Here is a 12886-nt window from a genome sequence, read left to right as displayed (position 1 = left end):
CATAGAATACATACATAAAGTCACATCTATATCCCTTGCCTTATAACTTCACATCTATAAAAAAACAAAAGAAATAGGATCACTCCATCTGTTGGCGCTTGGGTCTTGAAATGAATGATTCCTTTGGTTCAAATGCCTGTGTAATTCCGTTTATTTCTTTTGATGACAATATTTTTGCGAAATGAGGTTATGGCGAGCACAAGATCTAGCGTGATTTTTGTGAATTAAGGAAACGGATATAAATGCAATAGACAACCGCCGCGTTGTCGTTCAGAAACTAATTTTACAAAGTTAAACATTGTCTATGAAATGGTGTAAAAATATTAAATTAATATTCTTTATTTATGTATATATGCTCCAACATGCCCCCGGCCTTGGAAGCTCGTGCTTTCAATGTGTTCTCTGCTACTCGAGCAAAGGACATATCTTGCTGTACGATCGTTTGACAATGCCCGTCGAAGTCCGTATGTCTGCCACTCTTGCAACGCCATCCTTTCCTGGGAAGATGTCGATGATTCGTCCAAGATGCCACTTCAAAGGCGGCAAATTATCATCCTTGATAACGACGAGCATTCCGGGCTTCAACGGAGTATCATCCTTTGTTCTCTTGGTCCTTGCTTGTAGTTCAGAAACATATTCTTTAGCCCATCTGGACCAGAAATGCTGGCGAATCTGTTCCACACGTTGATAGCGAGTAAGACGATTCGTCGAAATTTCAGTCACGTCTTCACAAGCAGGCGCAGTAAGTGGACGGCCAAGCAAAAAGTGAGCTGGGCTCAAAGGAGTGAAGTCTTGCGGATCTGTGGACATAGGACTAAGGGGACGGGAATTCAAAACGGCTTCAATCTGAACCAAAACCGTGCTAAACTCCTCAAAGGTTAAGTGTGCATTTCCTACGACACGTCGTAAATGATACTTACAGGATTTCACTCCAGCCTCCCACAAACCACCAAAATTAGGAGAATATGGAGGAAGAAAAGTAAACTTGATATTTTGACTTATTGCGTAATCTATTATCTCCGATGAGCAATTATTTATAAACTTTTTAAATTCATTCATAAGCCCAACAAAATTTCTACCGTTGTCGGAGAATATTTCTAAAGGTTTGCCACGTCTGGATATAAATCTTTTTAATGCAAGTAAATACCCTTCAGTGGACAAGTCACTGACTAGCTCCAAGTGAATGGCACGAGTCACGAAACAAATAAAAATACAAATATAACATTTTGTAGTCCTCGAACCTTTACCCCTACGATTTAGCATGAGCATTGGCCCGGCGTAATCGACACCACAACGCATAAAAGGAAAAGTAGCGTCCAAACGTTCCATTGGTAAATTCCCCATTAAAGGAGTTGGAGTTTTTCCCCTTAACCGCTTGCAAACAATACAATTATGTACCACTTTCCTAGCAAGATTCCTACCACTAATAGGCCACCAGGTCTCTCGCAAATTGTATAAAAGCGCTTGTGGAGCTGCATGTAACAAACGGGTGTGCTCATACCGAAATAGCAAAGTAGCAAAAGGATGGCTACCAGATATGAGTATTGGATGTTTTTTATCCAACGAGAAAATTTGTGAATTGGAAATACGACCACCTACACGTATTAATTTATTGTGATCAATAAATAAACTTAGCTTTGCTAAATTGTGTTTATGTCCTAAACAATTATTTTTAGTAAGCGACATGTATTCAACTGGAAAAGATTCCAATTGAGACAGCCTAGCTAAAGTTATATCAGACTCTCTCAATTCATCGACACATAGGACGCCTGATCGCGGGTTATTAGTATTGCGTGAATTATAAATAAACCGATTTACGTATGCGACAGCGCGTCTCATGCGATTAAATTGAGAAAATCTATAGAAGGGAAACAAGGAAGACTCGGAAACTTTATCAGGCACAGCAGAAAGCGTCACGCCCGATTTTAACTCTGGTAACTCATCAGGCAAACCATTTATAAATGAAGGCACCAGATCGCATCTAAAATCGGGCTGGCGAAGATAGGCCGGGCCTTCCCACCATAACGTAGAAGTTGAGAGATCTTCTAGCGACATACCGCGGGACACTAAATCAGCTGGATTATTTTTTCCACTTACATGACGCCAAGGAAGTTCCCTCGTCAACTCATGTATTTCTGATGTCCTATTTTGTACAAAAGTTTTTTGTAAGTTAGGTGGCATGTGTAACCAGCCTAGTACAATTGTTGAGTCAGTCCAAAACATAATATTTTTAAATTGTAAATGAAGTGCCTTATTCACTTTGTCGTATAGCCTTGCACCTAATAAAGCTCCGCATAATTCTAGCCGCGGAATACTAACGGGCTTCAAAGGAGCAACCTTGCTTTTTGAGCACAACAGTCTCACCAATGAATTATTGTCACTGCTGACTGAGCGTACGTAAATACAAGCGCCGTACGCTACTTGCGATGCATCGGTAAAAATGTGTAACTCCGAATGTGTAGCAGTAGTGTTAATAACATGACGAGGCACACGAATGGTGTTAAGTTCCGATAGGGCGTTCGCAAACTTAGTCCATGTAAGTAGAACATCGCTTGGCACCACATCGTCCCAACCTAATTGCAATAACCAAAGTCGCTGTAATAATATTTTCACTATTATTATAATTGGACTAACTAAACCAAGGGGGTCAAAAATTTGAGATATGTGTGATAAAATACTACGTTTTGTTATCTTGTTAGTGTCACTCTTAAATTGCGTATTAAAATAAAATTCATCACTAGTGTTGTACCATCCTAAACCCAAAGTCTTGCACTGAACAGTATCACCTAATGTTAACTCCTTACCTGCGCTGAACGGACCTGATGACTGATCACATTGAAAGTTAAATGTCCATTTTCTCAATGGAAAACAACCGGACTGTAAACACTTTGAAGTCTTGTTACAAAATGATAATAATTCATGTTTATCATCCCAACCTGTGATCATATCATCAACGTAAAAGTCCTCAGAGATGATTCTCTTTACATCAGGGTCAGTACACTCAAGTGCCAGCTGTTTGAGGCATCTAACAGCAAGATAGGGTGACGCTGCCATGCCGTAGGTCACGGTGTTGAGCTGGTACATACTTAAAGGCTCAGAAGGATTATCCCGCCAGACAATCAGTTGCATGTCGCGTTGTGACTCATGTAATAGGCACTGCCTGTACATTTTTTGTATGTCTGCACACGCAGTAAACCTATATCGTCTAAACCGCAATAAAATATCAAATAGTTCACTTTGTAGTGGCGGCCCGACAAGCTGAATGTCATTTAAGGATACTCCATTACTAGTAGCAGCACTTCCGTCAAAGACTACTCTCAATCGGGTTGAAGAGCTATGCTCCCGATATACACCATGGTGTGGTAAAAAATAATGTGGTGTTCCATATGAACTTACCTTTTTCATATGACCCAAATCAAGGTATTCATGTATGAAATCAGTGTATAATTTTTTATAAGTAATATTACGTTCGAGGCGTCTTTCTAAAACTAAAAAACGAATTTTAGCCTGAGTGTACGACTCGCCAAGGCTAGCTGGTGACTTCTGAAGCGGCAGATGTACGCAGAACCTTCCATCACTTGTGCGCGTTGTAGTGTTAATAAAATGTTCTTCGCAAGCACGCTCGTCGTCCGTGTGTGTGAGACTAGCCTTAGGCAGTTCCTCTAGTTCCCAAAACTGCCGTAATTGTGTTTCAATAGCGTGCGAAAAATTACATTGGAAAGACCTATCAATATTGTGCGTATTACTGTGTATAGGCCCTGAAATTATCCAACCCAATTTTGTGTTTTGTAAAACTGGGCCATTTGGTAACCTTATTTTACCTTCGCATAATAAATCCCAAAATATTTCTGCGCCAATCAAAATGTCAATATTGTGGGACTCGTAAAATAATGGATCGGCTAGCTGTATATGTTCAGGGATGAATAGTTCGTTTTGATCATATGCAACCGCCGGCAATGTACATGAAATGTAAGGCAACACAAAACATTTTAAACTCGTAGAATAGGCACCGGTGCGCGATCTTATTTTAACATCACAGATCTGTGTTGAGTTTGTAACCGAGTTACCTATTCCTCGTATTTCACAAGTGGACTGTATTAAAGTAACATTAAGTTTTGTACATAAATCCTTAGACAAAAAACAAAGTTGACTTCCTGAATCGAGAAGACAGCGTGCAATATGATAATTATTGTGATTATCCGCTATTTCAATCATAGCAGTCGATAATAAAACAGAATTTATACTTTTAACTGATTGATTATTGAACGTATAGCGAGTGTTATCTATGTGCGGCTTGTTTACCTGTGCCGTGCTAGACCGATGCATGGGGACGTCGACCGCGGGGACCGCGGGGGTCGCGGGCGCGGTCGGTACATCTCTCGGCTCACGATTATTGCAATTTGAATGAAGCGTCATTACTTGAGCGTCATTAGACGTGTCACTATGAATTAGCGTATTATGTTTTCTATTACATTTTCGACACGGACCAAACTTACATGTTTCTAACGTATGTCCAGAGCGTAAACAGTTCTCACACAACTTGTTGGTAGCTATAAAGTGTAGTTTAGTGTCTATATTAGCATCCAAAAACTTTGGACAGGAATACAGTGCATGATCATTGTAACACATTAAACATGGCTTCTTATAGGTAGTGCGACTTTGTTGTGACTTGGTGGAGACATTGCATTGAGCCTTATGTGTAGTTTGTTTTTTGGAATCAAGATTAATCTTACTATGAGAGGCTTGCAATGTTTCCAACATCTCAGCACGGTCCCTGAGAAAGGTGAGTAGATCATCCACCTTTAGTGATGATTTAGTTTCATTGTGTTTACGAATAGTACACTTATATTGCTCCCACTCGCGTTCAGTAGTTTCATCTAATTTAGAAGTGACTATGAATATGACCAGTGTATCCCAGTGCTCAGTGGGTTCACCAAGCATTTTTAAAGCTCTTAAATTCTTAAGTATTGTATCAATTAGGCGCCTGAGCATGTGGTACGACTCCTTAGTTAATTTCTGAATGGTAAATAAGGCCTTAACATGGTTGTGTATTAACATACTGCTATTATTGTATCTATTGAGAAGTAATTCCCATGCTATAGTATAATTGCTGGCTGAGAACTCCACAGAATCTATAACCAACTCCGCACTGCCCTTTAATGAGGATTTTAGGTAATGAAATTTTTGAATATCGCTAATTTCATTAGAATTATGAACTAAAGACATAAATGTATCTCGAAACTCGAGCCAATGCTCATATGAACCATCGAATGTAGGCATAGATATGACAGGTAATTTAATTGATTTTATTTTACTATGACACACACTGGAGCCATCAGAGACTTCGGCTCGGTTAAGTAAGTATTCAGCTCGTGACAAGGCACTATAATAGCTATCCTCAAATAAATCTCGTTGATTTAATTGGCAATCTAAATCAGAGTCTATCACTATCTTCTCAATCATTGTTTGAATATTATTAAATTCAGTAAGTAAGCTGGCTGCGCCTTGCATACGCAGTTTTAAATCAATGCATTTTTGACTATTTAATTGATCTCGAGTTATGCTATTAATAAAGGTTGTTAGTCTTGTGAGGCGACCTTTGATTATGCCTCTGCCTTTTACTAAATCAGTCAACTTCTCACTATCTTTGTTACAGAAGGCGGTAGGGGGCCTACTGTACGGAGACCTATCGCGAGATTTAGGCTTAGCTTCATCATTAACTAGGCTCATTTTGGTTGTTTGTGAAAGGACTTACGGTTTGTGAATATTCCTGTTCGTACTGTGGCGTCAGCCGATGCTAGCAACGGCACAAAGCTGACTATAGCGATGCACAAGAACTGAAATATGAACAAAGCACGGTATTAGCACAGATTGAACTCACAGGGACGAGGTTAGGAAGGATGGCTGGCCGTACCGAATGTATGCAGCAGTTCCTCCGACGTCTTAACCTCGCTGGTTCTATGTCTTCATGCGGCGACGAAGGTCCACAACATATGTTGGCGCTTGGGTCTTGAAATGAATGATTCCTTTGGTTCAAATGCCTGTGTAATTCCGTTTATTTCTTTTGATGACAATATTTTTGCGAAATGAGGTTATGGCGAGCACAAGATCTAGCGTGATTTTTGTGAATTAAGGAAACGGATATAAATGCAATAGACAACCGCCGCGTTGTCGTTCAGAAACTAATTTTACAAAGTTAAACATTGTCTATGAAATGGTGTAAAAATATTAAATTAATATTCTTTATTTATGTATATATGCTCCAACACCATCTCTCATCCATAAATGTCGTAAATGCAAGTAAGGGATAGGCTTACAAACTGGGGATTCTTCATTTAGGCGATGGGCTAGCAACCTGTCACTATTTGAATCTAAATTTTATCATCAAGCCACAAAGCTGAACGTGGCCTGTCGGACTTTTCAAGAATGTTGGCTCTGTCTACCCCGCAAGGGATATAGACATGACTATATGTATGTATGTAGTATTAAGTACTTGTTTAGTTTTAGATTCCAAATCTTTGTGAATCTGATATTGACAACGCAATAAGTGTAGCTAAAATGATATAAATATAGGTAAAAACGATGAATGAATCCTGTTTCTTTGTGGGCATCTTGTTAGACGTTAGGGTACCCCCCTCATCTGTTACTGTCAGACACCTTGTGCGAGGTGGGGTGTGTTCCAAGTGATAAGGGAAAAATATATACTTTTGTTTGTGTGCCGTGTGGTTCAGGGCACTAATAGAAAAAAAGAATAGGATGACACTTTCATAGATGTCTTCAAAGGCGACTAAGGGATGGGCTTATAAACATGAGATTTTTTTTTTTTTGGCGACGAGCTAGCAATCTGTCACTTTATATGAATCTCAATTCTATCAGTGAGCCAAACAACTGAACGTGGCCTATCAGTGTTTTCAATACTGTTAGCTCTGTCTACCCCGCAAGGGATATAGACCTGATTATATGTATGTGATGTTTGCAGTAAGCTAGTATTCTTCAGTAGGAAAAATGAAGATGGGAGTCGCTTCATTGAAAAAACCTCACCAAATCCAAGATCCATGATCAAATGCATACCCCGGGCTCCTCTCCAGAGAGTAGAGAATGCATATATACATACATACATAAAAACACGCCTCTTTCCCGAAAAGGTAGGCAGAGACTACCTCTTTCCACTTGCCACGATCACTGCATACTTCTTTCGCTTCATCCACATTCATAACTCTCTTCATACAAGCTCGGCGGTTTCGGGTACTTTTGACCTGACCCTTTACCAGGACGTCCTTAATTTGATCAAGATACGTTCGTCTAGGTCTTCCCACTCCGACCTTTCCCTCCACACCCTCCTTGTATATCATAACTCTCTTCATGCAAGCTCGGCGGTTTCGGGTACTCTAGAGAATGCAACCGGGCCTAAAGCCAGGGGGAAGAAGACAGAAACCATTTCTGACCCTGGTAAAACATCCACTTGTCCCTCCCACCACGGGCTAAGTCCTGCCTCAGTGACGGCACATTAGTCACGCGATTGTGGTCGCGTCAATCTCGGCTTGTCGGCAAAAATGGGTCACGGGACTAAGATATCTTTTACAGGATTACATATTATATTGACGTCTTCATTGCCGATGAGATTAAGATACATATAATCACGTATATATCCTTTAAGGGGTAAGACAGAGTTAACAGTCTTGAAAAGACCGAAAGGCCACGTTCAGCTGTAAGGCTTAATGATAGAATTGGGATTCAAATAGTGAACGGTTGAAAATCCAACGCCTACAAGGAAACTCCCAAGTTTATGAACATTTTTATTTATTACGTTTTTTAAAAAATCTCGCTTCTATTACGCTGAACGTGGCCATTCAGTCTTTTCAAGACGGTTGGCTCTGTCTATTCCGCAAGGGATATAGACGTGACCATATGTATGTATGTCCCGAAATTCCCTCGAAAACAAAGCCCCGGAGCGCAGCCAGTAGACTAGGAAATTTACTCTAGTAGTAGAACTACTAGTTTACTCCAATAGTAATACTAGTCTAGTACTAGTCAATAGAAAATAATATATAGAAATATTGCCATCTGCTGACACACTAATACAACCGCTAAACTTTTAAAGGGATTAAAACTTGCGTAATTCAGTTTCAAACAAATTTACGAGTTGGGGCGTCCATAGCGAACTGAGATAGTAGTAGGTCCGGTGAAAATGCTGCAGTGTAGTTTGTTACGCCGCTTCTTTTACACATGCGCTTTGGAAGCGGTAGTAGTTATAACTAGACTTAAGTGAGGTGACGTCAATTAGTGATACTTTGAAATCAAACTTTGAAAATAAATCTATTCTATATTGTGATAATATTCATTTATAGATACTTACGTAAATACACATAAATAAAATCACGCCCTTTTCCCGGAGGGAAGGCATTTCTTTCTCTTCATCCACATTCAGAACATCTGCCAGGACATCTCCGATTTGTCTAAGGTACGTTCTTTAAAGTCTCCCCACTCCAACGTTTCTATTTACACTACCCTTTGTAAACTTTGTCAACTTTACATTACAAAACCATCTTAAGCATACCCTTTTCTACAAGGATATTACAGTAAAAGCGCAGTTTGTAAAAGTCTATTAAGGGAATGGCTTAAAACCTTGGGATGCTTATTTTAGACGATGGGCTAGCAACCTGTCACTATTTGAATCTCAATTCCATCACTAAGCCATACAGGTGAACTTGACCTATCAGTCTTTTAAAGACCGTTGGTTCTGCTCACCCCGTAAGGGCTAAAGACGTGATTATATGTATGTAAATAGAGATATTACAGGTGAAAAGGGTTTATAACATGACCTACTTAAGCCCTTTGTGTTTTATTTTAACGTTCTCGCTGCAGGTTATTTTATAAATAACCTTACCGGGGTATGTAATCACGATATTGTTTTTATGTATAAAAACGACCAAATCTGATGCTACTGCGATTATTCAGAAAAATTCTGAACGTATTTTTATGCGACATGTGTTTTAATTATATATGAGACTAGATGGACGTGGAATAGTTATTTTGGGCATCATTGAAGCCCTCAAGGATGAATGATTTACCCTGTTTTCCATTATTTCTTTGCTTCTAATAGTTACTGCGTGATGTTATATAGCCTAAAGCCTTCCTCGATAAATGATCTATTCAACACAAAAGTAATTTTTCAATTCGAACCAGCAGTTACTGAGATTAGCGCGTTCAAACAAATAAACAAACTCTTCAGCTTTATAATATTAGCATAATAAATAAGATCATGCAAAATGACGTGTGGTTCACGGCACTATGGAATAGGACCACTTTCCCATGGATGTCGTAAAAGGTGACGAAAGGATAGGTTAATATACTTGAGCTTCTTCTTGTAGGCGGTAAGCTAGCAACCTGTTACTAATTGAATCTCAATTCAGTTGCCATTCAGTCTTTTCAAGACTGTTGGCTCTGTCTACGCCGCAAGGGATATAGGGAGACTTGATAAACTCTAATTGTATAACTGACGTTCCTATTCGAGTAGATATTGTTTTTATGTATAAAAACGACCAAATCTGATGCTACTGCGATTATTCAGAAAAATTCTGAACGTATTTTTATGCGACATGTGTTTTAATTATATATGAGACTAGATGGACGTGGAATAGTTATTTTGGGCATCATTGAAGCCCTCAAGGATGAATGATTTACCCCGTTTTCCATTATTTCTTCGCTTCTAATAGTTACAGCGTGATGTTATATAGCCTAAAGCCTTCCTCGATAAATGGTCTATTCAACACAAAAGTAATTTTTCAATTCGAACCAGTAGGTAGTTACTGAGATTAGCGCGTTCAAACAAACAAACAAACTCTTCAGCTTTATAATATTAGCATAATAAATAAGATCATGCAAAATGCCGTGTGGTTCACGGCACTATGGAATAGGACCACTTTCCCATGGATGTCGTAAAAGGTGACTAAAGGATAGGTTAATATACTTGGGCTTCTTCTTGTAGGCGGTAAGCTAGCAACCTGTTACTAATTGAATCTCAATTCAGTTGCCATTCAGTCTTTTCAAGACTGTTGGCTCTGTCTACGCCGCAAGGGATATAGGGAGACTTGATAAAATGAATGTTTGTATATAAAATTAAATTAAAATGAAAAACTCTAATTGTATAAGTGACGTTCCCATTCGAGTAGCAATCATTTTTTAAATTAAATATAGTTTACCCCGTGAAAATATAGACGTGCATATTTATTTTTCCGTTTGCTATTTTCTACAGATTGACTGTTAGAAAATGCTAATAAGTCCACCTATTTATTGTTATTATAATACTCAATAAAGCTTTAAATAAAAAAATATGTGAAATTATATAATAAAACCATCTTACGTCAACCAAAGTTCCGGCCAACATAATTCAGATGCATCAATATAAAAATAAACTGACATCAACTAATATAAACTTCCGTAACTATTATTAACGTTCAGTTTACGTGTTATGATGTCGATGACAGACAGACTAAACAAACTACAGGGCTTTATGTTGTAAGTGTTCTGCTTTGGATCTATCAATCAATCTATTGTTATATTGTGAAACGTATGTATGTGTGTAACATATAGAAAACATACTATAAACACGCCTTTTCCTCGTAGTATAGACAGAGACTATATCTTTTCACTTGCCACGTCTCTGATGCAATATAGTCTCGTCTATCTCTTGTGGGGTAGACAGAGCCAATAGTCTCGAAAAGATTGAAATGCCACGTTCAGCTGTATGGTTTATGGATGGAAATGAGATTCAAATAGTGACAGGTTGCTAGCCCATCGCCTGAAAGAAGAATCTCAAGTTTATAAGTCTATCCCTTAGTCCCTTTTAACGGCATCCATGGAAAAGATATGGAGTGGTTCTATTCTTAAGTGCCGGACTCCACACGTCATATGCAATATGACGTGTCACTTAACTTATCATAATTTATAATAATAAATCGTTCTTCTTAAATTTTACAATTTAGAACACGGCCATTAGACGTACATACTCGTAGTAGGACAGCACAGGAACTTTTCATCCCGAAAAAGGGATTGTTCCCGTAGGATTCGCGCGAGCGAACCCGCGGGCAATAACAAATTACCGCCCTTATGAGTGTCCCTGTAGGAGATTTATCCTTATCGATTTATCATAATAAATTGCCCATTGAGTCTATGGACCAATTTCCAATCGATTTTGTCATCAGCTGAATCGTTGGCCATATAACACGAGGACAGAACCTATTTTATTTATGTGTACGCCTTTACTTACAAAGCAAGTGTGATGTAAAATAAAAATGAAAATCCGCCATGTTGATAAATTTGATTAGTCACCCTCCGTAATTGCTATTCAAAATAAAGATACAACAGAAGAGGATCTACCTACTTAATTAGGAGTGATATTTATAATTAGCTTAATAAATAGTATAATTGTACTTAATAATTTATAACAGTTTTTGTGGTTGACTTATAAAATTATAATATAATCACATATTTATCTCCTAAGGGGAAAGACAGAGCTAGCAGTCTTTTAAAAACTGAACAGCCATCAACGCTTACGCATGTAAATAATTAACTTGTTTATTTAATTTTCAAAATAAATCTTACTATATCAGACCCCGATTATAGTAACAGCATGTACCTTTGTTAAGTTTTCTTCGCCGTAAATTCTTTGTTGAGAATTTAAAACCTAAAACTCAAAAAATTTATTCGTGATTTTCCACAATGAAATCCAGTCCCATTCGCTTACGAAAAGAAAGCATATTGTATATAATACTATATAAGATTTACAGAACAATTGTAAGAAAAGTCGAAACATAATTTAAAATGAATGCTTATGAGTGACAAACCTTAAAACCATTTTCTTACTTACCCTTTACTGCCCTGTCAAATGTACGAGTATATTCTTCTGTTCTTTAATTATTTTACACTCAAATAGGTAACGCCGCTTGAAAATGTGGCGTGACAAACTTTTATAGAATTTAATGCCGCGAGCTCAAAGCTTAAGTGACATGCATGAAATATTTAATAAGCTTTCAAAGCTACAGGCTAGAAACTTAACGAAAGGGTTTCTTACAATAACAGCACAAAGGTCAGATGAAGAAAATAAATCTAAGAGGAAATATTGTTAAATCCTTTAAAGATTGTCTAAAAAAAATTCTATACATATTATATAGTGCCGTGTGGTTCCCGGCAACAATACAAAAAAGAATAGGACCACTTCCCATGGATGTCGGAAAAGGCGACTAAGGGATAGGCTTACAAAGTTGGGATTATTTTTTAGGCCATGGGCTAGCAACCTGTCACTAGTTGAATCTCAATTCTATCGTTAAACCAAATAGCTGAACCAATGAGCTGATGAAAATAGCCATTCAGTCTTTCCAAGACTGTTGGCTCTGTCTACCCCACAAGAGATATAAACGTGACCATATGTATGTATGTACATATCATATAGTCACGTCTATATCTCTTGCGGGGTAAACATAGCCAACAGTCTTGAAAAGGGTGATAGGCCATGTTGAGCTGTTTGTCTTTATGATAGAATTGAGACTCAAATAGTGACAGGTTTCTAGTTCATCGTGTAAAAGTTTAGAAGTCTATCTCACGGGTAGCATTTATATACCTATAAAAACCTTCCTCAGAAAACCCTCTCACCAACATTTAAATTTAAAACAAAATCCGTTCACAACTTTCCGAGATTAACCCATACATACAGACAAAGAAAATGGAAGGACTTTCGGAAGGTTGGTAAGGTAACGTACAAATCATAAAGCAATCTTAAATTAAAAAATAATATAACTTTTTGTATTCTTTATGGTCTTTGAGAAACAAAAACACACAAACGTGTGCCGGTCGCAAACATAAGGCTATTTATAAACAGCAGCTGCCA

At 38.1% G+C, this 12886-nt stretch overlaps 1 protein-coding gene across 1 annotated transcript; it reads right to left on the bottom strand.

Annotated features, from left to right (window-relative positions):
* Window positions 1–303: 303 nt before the first annotated feature.
* On the bottom strand, window positions 304–6262 carry LOC132902540 (uncharacterized). The gene has a single exon (XM_060948138.1). The coding sequence runs from the start codon at window positions 5728–5730 to the stop codon at window positions 406–408; it is 5325 nt and encodes a 1774-aa protein (XP_060804121.1). The 5' UTR covers window positions 5731–6262; the 3' UTR covers window positions 304–405.
* Window positions 6263–12886: the final 6624 nt, after the last annotated feature.

The sequence above is a fragment of the Amyelois transitella genome, chromosome 15, assembly GCF_032362555.1.
Source record: "Amyelois transitella isolate CPQ chromosome 15, ilAmyTran1.1, whole genome shotgun sequence".
Lineage (NCBI taxonomy): Eukaryota > Metazoa > Arthropoda > Insecta > Lepidoptera > Pyralidae > Amyelois > Amyelois transitella.
This window is presented reverse-complemented; position numbering and strand designations above follow the sequence as displayed.

Excerpts from the sequence above, each read along its gene's own strand:
- LOC132902540 (XM_060948138.1), bottom strand. The coding sequence starts at position 5,730 with ATGAGCCTAGTTAATGATGAAGCTAAGCCTAAATCTCGCGATAGGTCT.